Source organism: Gymnodraco acuticeps, unplaced genomic scaffold (assembly GCF_902827175.1).
Source record: "Gymnodraco acuticeps unplaced genomic scaffold, fGymAcu1.1, whole genome shotgun sequence".
Classification (NCBI taxonomy): Eukaryota; Metazoa; Chordata; class Actinopteri; order Perciformes; family Bathydraconidae; genus Gymnodraco; species Gymnodraco acuticeps.
In genome coordinates, this window is record NW_022992216.1 from 2578825 (window position 1) to 2590584 (window position 11760).

Consider the following 11760-nt stretch of genomic DNA (forward strand, 5'->3'; position numbering starts at 1 on the left):
GAGGTACTCATTAAACTGAGCGCCCTCCAACCTAACAAGGCCACTGGCCACAACAATATCCCCTCCAAATTCCTCAGAGACACAGCAACCGCCATCTCACCAGTCATAGCTCACATAATTAACCTCTCCATAAAACAAGGAAAAGTACCCAAAGACTTCAAAATTGCAAGAGTAACCCCCCTGCACAAAAAGGGCAGCAAATTGGACCCAGGCAACTACCGCCCTGTTTCTATACTTACCTCCATCTCGAAAGTCATGGAAAAAATAGTATATGAACAGGTCGAATAGTACCTCGCGGAAAAGAAACTAATCTATGAATTTCAATCTGGCTTTAGAACATCCCACTCCACTGACACATGCCTTCTTTATTTGAGCGACCACATAAAACAAGAGGTGGACGAGGGCAAGTACTGCGGCATGGTGATGCTGGACCTACAAAAGGCTTTCGACACTGTCAATCACCCCATTCTGATTGACAAGCTAAAAGCAATTGGTTTTGATAAACTATCGGTGAGCTGGATGCAATCCTACCTGGAGGGGAGAGAACAGATGGTGGAGGTAAACGGTACTCTGTCCCCCCCCCTCCCAGTGAGCTGTGGTGTTCCACAAGGAAGCATATTAGGTCCGTTACTGTTCCTAATTTATGTAAATGACATGTCATCAGCATGTGACTGCAACTTGTTCCTGTTCGCGGACGACTCAGCCCTGCTGGTCTCTGGCAGGAACAGGTTGCAGGTTGAAAAAACCCTCAGCTCCGAGCTCGGCAGAATCTGCACCTGGCTCGCCGATAATAAATTATCATTACACCTGGGTAAAACAGAGTCCATTCTCTTCGGTTCTAAACATAATCTCAGCAAATCCGACGACTTCTCAGTTGCAGTGGGCGACATTATTGTCACAAGTAAGAAGGAAATTACATACCTAGGATCTATTCTTGAGGCAAACCTCTCCTGTGACAAAATGGAATCCAATGTAATAAAAAAAGTCAATCAAAGAACTAGATTCCTATACCGGATCTCCTCTCTGGTAAACAAAAACACCCTGAAAACTGGCAGGAGCACTCATTCAAGGGTACTATGACTATGCTTGCACGTCATGGTACCATAGCACCTCCAAGGCGCTAAAAATAAAACTTCAAACATCGCAAAATAAACTGGTCAGACTACTGCTTGACCTTTCATCTAGAACCCACCTCACCTCTGCCCACTTTGACAACCTAGGATGGCTTAGAGTAGACGACAGAGTACAGCTACTTGCAATGGGCCTGGTCTACAAGATCCACTACACCTCTATGGTACCCATGTACATGTCAAAATTATTCCCAAAGGTCAAGGAATACCATGATCATAACACCAGAGGGAGCTCCACAAATCATGTGAAACCCAGATTTGGCACAAAAAAGGGGGAATACACGTTTCGCAATTATGCCACATCAAGGTGGAACGCTCTTCCCACAACTGTAAAGGAAAGTAAAACTATACTTACCTTCAAAACCTCTCTTAAAGAGCACCTTCGGGGGAGAGCATTGCAAAACTGGCCCGGGTAATGGTACAAATCTCAACCTGTCGTTCAATGGACAGCTTCCCCCCCCCCCCCATCTATGTATATACTCGCATTTTAGACTCTGTTACTAACTGTATATCTGTAGTCTTGGTATGTCTTAAATGTCCGGTTAGGATGTATTAGAACGAAATCTAAAATGAAAATTGTAAACAAGCAATCTGTATGTAAAAAACCACCTGTATGTAAATTGTAAATAAGCCATCTGTATGTCAAATATGTCTTATATGTCTTAAATGACATGATGAATTGGAAATGGGGGACCCTGATGTAAACACGACGAAAGTCTTTCTCTGGTCTGCATCCCCTAAAGGCCCTGTCACACTGTCCCGAAATTGACACCCGATGGACACACGATAAAGGAAATGTTCAAATTCGGCTGTGATCGTAGCAACATCGGGCCATTCGTGAGGGCATCTTAAGCCATAGTATGACCGCCGGTGGAGTTTCTCAGGCTCCAGCAGCAACTTAGTGAGCGGCAACTTCGTAAGGCACTTGTGAGGACATCTTATCAAATCGTGTCATCTTCGTGTTATCATCGGTGCCATCGGGCATTCGCCCTCACTCTGATCGGGGCGAATGCCCGATGGCACCGATGATAACACGATGCCCTCACGATGGCCTTACGAAGGGCACAATTGACACACGAATTCAACACGAAAATGAACCTTCGCAAGGTCCTTCGGCAATTTTTTGGCATGCCAAAGATTTTGCCACCGCTCACGAAGTTGCTGCCGGAGCCTGAGAAACTCCACCGGCGGTCATACGATGGCTTAAGATGCCCTCACGAATGGCCCGATGTTGCTACGATCACAGCCGAATTTGAACATTTCCTTTATCGTGTGTCCATCGGGTTGTTTTTATTGCACAACAAAATCATGTAAATATATTATGTAAATAACCCAATTTGTGTTCTGTGAAACTAAAAAGGATATAATATATTATTTTGAAGGACAGTTGACAGGAAGTTGTTGTTGTTATGGAAACAACATTACGGAGAAAACGTAATATTTTCTACATATAACGACGGATAAAGTAAAGAACAAAGTCTGAAGATATCAGTACAGTATCACAATTGTTTTTGGTACTTTCATTGCAATTGTATGTCTTAAATGTAATGTAAATGTTGCCTTCGTGTGTGGTTCGGGGCCATCATCGTGCGAAATTCACAATTCCATATTCGTGTGTCCATCGGGTGTCAATTTCGGGACAGTGTGACAGGGCCTTTAACAATTGTATGTTTTGAGCTGTACTGTACTGTACCCAATATACAAGCTGTTAATAAACTTTTCAATCAATCAATCAAGAACCATGCCATGTTCAAAGCCACTTAAACCACCTTTCTACCCATTCTGATGTTCTGTTTGAACTTCACCAGGTCGTCTTGACCATGTCTACATGCCTAAATGCATTGAGTTACTGCTATGTGAGTTGCTGATTAGATATTTGCATTAATGAGCAGGTGAACCAACCCAGTCTCATGGCATTTCATGTTCACCAACACGATTTTTAATCTATTGATTCGTGTTCACCAACACGATTTCCCCCTTTTTTTCGTGTTGCACAGCACGATTTTAAAAGTAATGTATTTCTACTGGTAATGTGTTTCGTGCCTGCAGCACTTATTTTTCTCCGGTCGGGTCGTGGAAGACCGGAAGCTGTGTGGTTCATAAAAACATGTTCTTACTCAATATCAAGCCACAATTATTGCTTTTATTTTAAATCGTATAATTTCGGACTTTTGTTGCCGTCTGTGAGGAAAATAAATGGGGCTCAGAGCCTCAGAATACTGAAATCTGTATTTTTTAAATATTTTTTTCCTTCTAATTTGTTATTCTTTTCAAAATAACACACTGTTATTTACTCACCAATAACACACAATTATCCTTGCTTTTATTTACTGGTTTAATTCCATAATCTCGGGCTTTTTTGGCGTCCGTCAGTAACTGAATTTCAAAGATGTCAAAGATGTCCAAACAATAAACTTTCCAACGGTATAAGATGTATTGCCAAGAAACATTGTTACATCTAAGAAATAATCTACTAAACACAAATGTACTTACTTTTTGTGTTGAGTTTATAATATATAGTTTAATTTTAATCACAAATAGGTTGCTCTTGTAAAGGATGGAGGGATTAACAGATATTAATTATTTAACCTGTCTCTTTATATCCCTCTATAGGCATTTATTCGCCCGTTCAGGGAGCACCACATTGACCCAACCGCCATCACTCACCATGACTTCATTGAGACCAACGGTGACAACTGTATGATCCCCATCCTACCACTGGCTAACATGGCCTACAAGTTCCTCACATACACACCAGGTAGCACACATCACACAAACATAAATAAGACTTGAATACCTCCACTAGCATGTACATCTATGTTCTGTGTGAAAGCTATTCTAACCCTAACTCATTCACAATGTTACTACCTGTGAGTGAAAAGCTCAGGGGCGTACCAGCTGCAGGAGTTCAAGCTATCCCCCAAGATCTCATGAGATCCCTCACCGGTTGCCCACCCACCAACACTTCTAACATGTTTACTTCTAATGCTGGGCGGTATACCGTTTCATACCGAATACCGAGAACTTTATACCGTATGATAGGAATTTCTCATATACCGCAATACCGTTGAAAAAGTGGCAAAGGGTGGTTGAGCGGTGCGGCAGTTCCCTGGGGACTCCTTTCACTGTCGCACCGCTGAAATGCATGCTGGGGTACAGTAGAAAAGCGTAGTAGCAGTAGCATAATATGTGAAGCTGATTGTAAAGCTATGTTAATTTGACAATAAAGAACCTTGAACCTTGAACCTTGAAAGATGGACACTGAAGAAAATTAGGCTGGAGATGGAGATACATATGACACACAAGAAGAACTTGCCGTAGAGAAGAGCTTTGTCTGTCGTTTGGAGGTGTTTTGGATTTAAAAAATCTGACGTGGACCAAACAAACATTTATTGTAAATGTTGTCCAACAAAAATTGTTGCCTGATTAGGCAACACAAGTAATTGACTCCACCACATCAACAGAAAGCAGTTATTGGGGTCCGAAGAATGTATGAAATTAAGATCTGCTTCAACAAGCAAGGCTGGTGAAATGTCTAAAGTAAAGTCGAGTGAACCGTCGCTTGAAGAGGCATTTGTTTGAGAGACTGCCTACATATACATAAATACATTTACATATCTCTCTGTGAGGGCCTAAGATATTCTAAACAATTATATTTGAAAACATTAAAAAAAAACATTTTTTTTAAAATATTTTTTTTTATATACATTTTTGTTAAATGTTTCATTAGTTTTAGCAAAATAACTTGATTTAATTGTATTTAAAATAACATTTCCAAAGAAATAAATCCTTCGAATCTGCCTGTTCAGTTTCTGTTGGAATGTGAAGGGTTAAATGCCGTTTGCGAGTTACTGTGAAGACGGGAGAGCTTGTTGGTCCCTCTGTACATTCACAGAGGGCCTATATATAGAGTGGCAAAGTCCCTCCCCTTCCGGGGGACCTCCATGGGACCTTATTTCGGAAAAATCATGTATTGAAGTCAATGGAGAGAGAAAGATTATCTTTCGATCCCGTTTGAATTGTGCAACGAATTACACATATGATGTTTGTCAATTTAAAAGATAATTTTGCAAGTAAAAAAAAAAAAAATGTGTCGTAAAACTGTGAAGTAACACATTTGTTTGTGTGAAGCGCTCAATGAACTACAACTCTGGTCTTGCATACGTCACCACACCAAGATGGCCGTCACGTTAGCACATTTCACCTCTTTCTTTCAGAATGAAGTGAAATGTATTAAAAGAGGTGACAATCACTACAAGTCTGGCCATGTTGAGAACTGTACATACACAAAAGGGGTGTTAGTCGGTTCCGCAAGAGCCAGCATGCGGGACCGGCTTTACAAGGTTTTGGTGAGTAACACGAGTGTAATGTGTAACGTTAATGTACGCGACTCTGGGATTTGTAGTCTTTCTAGTTGCGTATTTTTCATAGTCTTATATTTCAACAGTTTTAAGACAAACTGGGACTTTTTGGACATGGAAATGATTTTTTAAGATTGACAAACATCATATGTGTAATTCATGGCACAATTCAAACAGGATCGAAAGATACGTTTTCTCTCTCCATTGACTTTAATACATAATTTTTCAGAAATAAGGTCCCATCATGGGCGTCACAGCCATTATATGAGGGTGGGACAAGTCCCCCCCACTTTTTCAAATGATTAGTTTAGACCCCCCCACTTTTACTATGCGGAAAGTCCGTGAATCGGTCTATCCACTCGCCGCACTTTGTAGAGCGCTGTGTCAGTGCTTCACTATCAAATCCATTCCACTTGCTTATTGAGAGAATGCCCAAATCAATGAAACTCCGTACCATGTTTTCACTGCTACTTTGTACCAAGGCAGATTCTCACATAGCGCGCGCATGTTCAAGGAGTGTTGCCATAGTTGGACAGCTCAGAACTGTTGTATGAAGTGATGCCGGTAGCGGAGGTAAGGCACACACACCAAATGTTCAGGTAATGGTTAATACAGCGAAAATCAAAGCTGACGATCTCTTGGTTTGATATGTTTTCTCCCCCAGACAACATGGACATAAGAAAAAAATGTTTAAAGAAGAGGAAAGTAAGGCTCATTCCCAAACCGCCCCCTACACCCTACCCCTCCGTTTGCACGTTCACGCGGAGGGTCCGTCATATTAAGGGCTGTTCCAAAGCAACAAGTGTGGAGGGGGAGTGGGCTATCAAGCCCTCAAACAGCGAGTCTGCAGCGATGCTGACTTGAGACCGGTCTCTATCTGACCGGAGTCACGCTGTGTGTGTCCGTCGGGAAACAAGCTGTTAAAAAGTAGTTCCAGCAAACATCCACTGATAAACTACGATGTTAACAACCTCATGATGACCTCATATGTTTTTAACTTAGGATCATACCTGTGTTTAGTCTAGAAAAAGGTAAAATTGTGCATTTTATTATAAAGTTGTGTATATTTACGGACCGTTGCAAAAACTAAGAAGCTTATAAACATCAGGTTTAAAACTAAAAGAGCTTTGAAACACAATGAAAGGTGTTTGTGGAGTTTTATTTGAGTTATTCATTTAAACTTTTTGTCTAAGAGATGCTGATTTGAAACCGTTGTTACATACAGTTACGGCATTTCCTGTTTCTGCCGGAGAGAGGGGAGGCCGTCCCAAAGCTTCCTGCTGTATTTACTCCCTCCATCTGACAGGAGGGAGCCTCGTTGAGCTGCGAGTGTGGCTACAGACTGAGTTCGCTCCGTCACGGAGGGGTGGGGTCGAGGGAGTGGTTTGGGATTGGGCCTAAATCATCAGCTGGTAGCAGTTAATCAGTTAACAGTCATGGCGGCGGCGGCGTCTCACTTCTGGAGAGGAGTTTCGTCTTTATTTCATGATAGAGAGATACAAATACTGAATAGTTTAGATGAGAAAAGGCATCGAAATACCAGGTTACTAGTTTATCATGTAAATAGGGAACATGAATAACCCGATCTCTCTGTGCTCATGTAAACACCATATCCCCAATATGATCATAACCGGGATAATACTCATAAACGGCTTACTGATGTCCATGTAGAGACGCAGTCAGTGTGTTTTACTGGAGCCTCAGTTCGATAAGAGATTATTTTCTGAGTTCTTTAACTTCGGTACTCTCTCTCAAAATGGTAATGTGCATTATGTTTTAATTATACGTCTTATCATTCAGAAGCTTTTTGTGTGTGTTTATGTTTTACTGAGTGCTTATAGGCAATTTCCATCCCAGTATTCAGTTAACTATTTATTTTCTGTGCACATTACACAGACTAGCTAATATTCTACGTAGAGACTTTGAGTCTTCAAAATATCCAATGTCACAGACTGGGACTTACTTTAGAGTCAGTTGTATTTACATTCAGTATGACTTGTTATGATTCAATGTGAAAGAGTATACTGCTCAATACATAAGGATCACTTCACCACCTCTCTTGACATCTAGGCGCTTGAGAGTGAGTCAGAGGCGGAATACAGGGACAGTGGAGAGAGGTCCATTGCTGAGGTGAGTGATGAAAGGGAAATGAGTAAATTGTGATGTGGACTCTCATCCTTCATTTACACACGGCATCTATTGCACGTCTGTCCGTCCTGGGAGAGGGATCCCTCCTCTGTTGCTCTCCCTGAGGTTTCTCCCATTTTTTCCCCTTAAACTGTGGGTTTTCTCTGGAAGTTTTTCCTTGTACGATGTGAGGGTCTAAGGATAGAGGGTGTTGTTTTTCTCATACTGATATTCTGAACAATCTGTGCTGTTGTATTTGCTGTAAAGTGTCTTTACTGTAGGCTATTTTTATTATATGTACAGCACTTTGGCTCGACCAAAAATCGTTTATAAATGTGCTATATAAATAAAACTTGATTTGATTTGATCCCAGAATTTTAAGGAAATCAGTGGGAATATTGAACAGGAAACATTTCAGTCAAGGGGCATGACCAATATAGACAGAAGAGCAACATTTATTTGAACATTTAAGTCGATACCATTCCTAGGTGAACTTAACATCGGTATGGAGTCAGATCAGTCTCAATATTAATAAATGCTCACAGAAGGATTCACAAATGTATTTTGCGATTTATATGTAAATGACTCTCCACAACAATATCTCTCAATGCACTCACAAATATTTATTGTTGTATATAAATGTACAAAAAAATGGGCATTTAAACTGCTTTTCTTGTGAACCTCTGCATTTGTGTTTTTTTTTTTTGAGACTTCCCTGACGGAAATGACAAATACATATTTTTTTAACAGGAAACTATGGAAATTATAACTAATTGTGGTTTTCTTTTACATTACTTAAAACAAGAAATATTTATATGTCAGAAATATGCCTATATTTGTGAAACTTTTTTATCTGTGGATTATTTTACATTTATATGCAACAATACATATTTTTGTGTGCATTGAAAAATATTTTTGTGGAGAGAGTCATTTATATATAAATCCCGAAATACATTTGTGAATCCTTCTGTGCATTTATTAATATTGAGACTGATCTGACTCCATACATCCTAGGCTATGCTCACTTTCCCACTGTAAATCCACAATACACCCTCAAATCATTGTAATTTATTTACACACAATGGCAGAGAGTGTAGTCAAGTGCTTTGAAACACAGCCCCGCGTCAACATATGACACACAATGCAAATATTATGTTTTAGAACAGGGGTGGGGAACCTCCGGCCCCCGGGCCGTATACGGCCCGCGAGACAATTTGGTATGGCCCTCGAGGTAATTTATAAACACACTCATAGAGCATGCGCAACTTTAACCACGCCGCCCAAAAGGCTCATTCACATTAAGCACGTGAATTTGCGTACACGTAACAGCACCGCGCGTTCATGACAGCATGGTACTGGATTTATATTAACGAGGCGGCAGTTAGCAGCTAGCGGCTAGCTAGTAAATTATGCTAAGTTACACATAAATCGTTATGTACTTTTATATTACGCTGACATCAGGATCTAGTGATATCCAAGCAACAGAGCTTCATTTAGCATGATACTTGTGAGGGTTGTACATGAAACCACTTGGTAATATATAAAAATGTATATGTTGAAGCCTGTTATGATCAATTGTGAGTTAAATCTTATCTAAAAAGTAAAGCTGATGATGGATTACTGTGGTGGAGTTAAAATAACAATAGCCTATTTCTTTTTGAAATGTGATGGAGTAAAAGGATAGTAACTGTGATTATTCATGTTAAGTAGCCCACAAGTAACTAAAACAATTGCAAGTGCAATAAGAAGCTACAGGAACGTTAATCTACGTCGGTAATATTAACTTTATTTAATACAACATTTACGGTACAAGATTTACATCATACAGCCGATGTAGTATAATATTTTACAAATGATGAATTACAGCAAACATGTGCAATATATCCATTATTACAGCTCCGTGGGCTGGCAGTAAGGCGATATGGTCCGTTGTTATTGTGCATCCATGGGTAAAGAGAAACTCATGTAGTACTGAACACGTAACATGAACGTGCCGGGCAGCGCGGTCCCGTGGGTTAGATGCGCGTTCATAATGCCGAGGGAAATAACTCTCAGAATAACGTTATTAGCACATTTTTACAACTTGAGAAACGAATGTTTTTAATAAGGGCTATACAAACGTTCCTACTGGGTAGTTTATTTAGTTTAAAAAAATTATCCAACGAGTTACAGACCACTCTTTCCCAATGTAAGTCAATGGGAACAAGTGTTTCCGGGCCCAGCAACCTAAAGGAAGTGTAGTACCGCCGTTTGACCAGCACGAATATTCTCATCAGACTCCGGCGCACTTCCTGGGGGCTTGACATGGCCACGTCTCAGGTCGGTTAAATTAAATCCTTGCTTCCCTCACTTGCGTCGTTTCCCTGCGTCTAGTCCCTCCCACCAGGGAAGCATGGAGGGATGCAAGGAAACCACGAGAAGCAGGGAAATGAGTTTTAAGAGCAATGGGACGTCCTTTCCTCCGGAGCGTCACGTGAAGCAACGTCCGTTTGTGATGACGCCGCACAGCTGTTCGTCTGACAGCAGCTCTGGCCCCGTTGTTTTCACAAACACCCCCGCCACACATTTACTAAGACAAACATTTGTATCATCTGTTGTAGACCCCAATAAATAAAATAAAATAAGAACTCATTCTCAAAAAAGATAAACGCCATTCTTAAAATGTATAAACGAACACTCGTTTGATTAATATTGATTAGAGTGCACAATAGAAATAAAATAATTGAGAGAAGAAAAAGAGATATGTTATCTATCAAAACCCAGTTAGATTAACATTCATTGGATTGCACACTTTGTTTGAATGTGTGGATATGTAGCATATTAACATTTTAAATAGCACTTAATGACTGACTGAATGGAAATGACGATAAATGAAAATGTAAAACGAAAAAAGCGATCATGAAAATGTTTCCAATAAATGAATAAAATGATTTTTGACCACTTTGTTGTTCAGATATATCACATATTTGTAACTAAATGATACATTAATTGAAACAAAACACGGTATAAACTGAGGAGTGACTCTCGTGAGTTTCATGTATTTTCTTCACTCCGCTGGGAAACTGCTCTCATGTCAAGAAGCATCAGATCAGTGCATGCGCTGCATCGTCCAATCAGTGAGCGATACACAGTAAGGGGGCGGGGCGAGTTTCTGAGGATTTCATCGGAGGATGGTCTGGTGGTTCCTCGGTTATCGCTCCTCCATTATCGCTCCTAGCTCCTCGATCCTCGGTCGAAATAAGAGCCATGGGACGGTACTCAAGATGGCGCAGGCAAATCAACTTCCGGTGAGACCGAGGAGCGAGGAAATGAAAATAGTCGACCTGAGACGGGGCCCCTGTCTCGTCTGACAGGGGTGTAGTTCTGACGGAGAGCACCAGAACGCTGCTCCGGCACTTCAAAAATTGCAGGACCCATAAGGAGCCGTACACATGCCGCCGTTTTTGCGTGGCTGTGTCTTTAGTTGAAAGCCCAGTGGCGATCTGCTCATCTGTCATACTGATCATACAGTCAATAACTTTGTTGTTATTAGCATCTGGTTAGCTAGCTATGCTAACGAATATAAGAAGCTTTTTCTCCAACCAGTGAGGTAAAGGCACATCTTTATATGATCATTATAGTTATAAAAAAATAAGAGAATAAAGTAAACTACTATATAAAATGCTATATGACAGTAAAATAAAAAATAAAAATAATACAGTTTTAAAAGGGGAGTGATTTTGTAAAATATCCATAAAGAAAAAGAAATCTGCTTGCAGTTCTGTTTCATATGGGTGTTGAGAGATGTATCCATAGATCTCTTAATGTTGCTCTCAAAGTGCACCAGATTGATGCTTTTAACTTCAACATTTAAAAAAAAAAAACCTTCCGGACCCCCCTAGAGGAGGTTAGGTCCCCCACCACTTAAATCATTTCCACATGGATATGAAACTAAATACATTTGCACACATCTTGTGTCCATATCTTTCTGTTTTGGTGGTCATGCCACAACCGTGCACGTGCATGCATACGCGAGTCATGGTAAGATATCTGGATTAAGAGGTTGCTTTTCTTTGCACAGCATGAAAGAAAGGCGAAATGAATGGGCTGTGATGTTAGTTATTTTTAAGCAGAGGTCAATAATTTGTACGGCCCTCGGAGGA

General features: G+C 40.5%; 1 protein-coding gene across 1 annotated transcript in view; it reads left to right on the plus strand.

Annotated features, from left to right (window-relative positions):
• Window positions 1-11760, plus strand: part of si:ch211-212o1.2 (uncharacterized protein LOC492735 homolog) — a 94320-nt gene that overhangs the window by 78237 nt on the left and 4323 nt on the right. Inside the window, 1 exon segment of the mRNA XM_034205915.1 lies at window positions 3727-3888. Coding sequence (XP_034061806.1) covers window positions 3727-3888 — 162 coding nt within the window.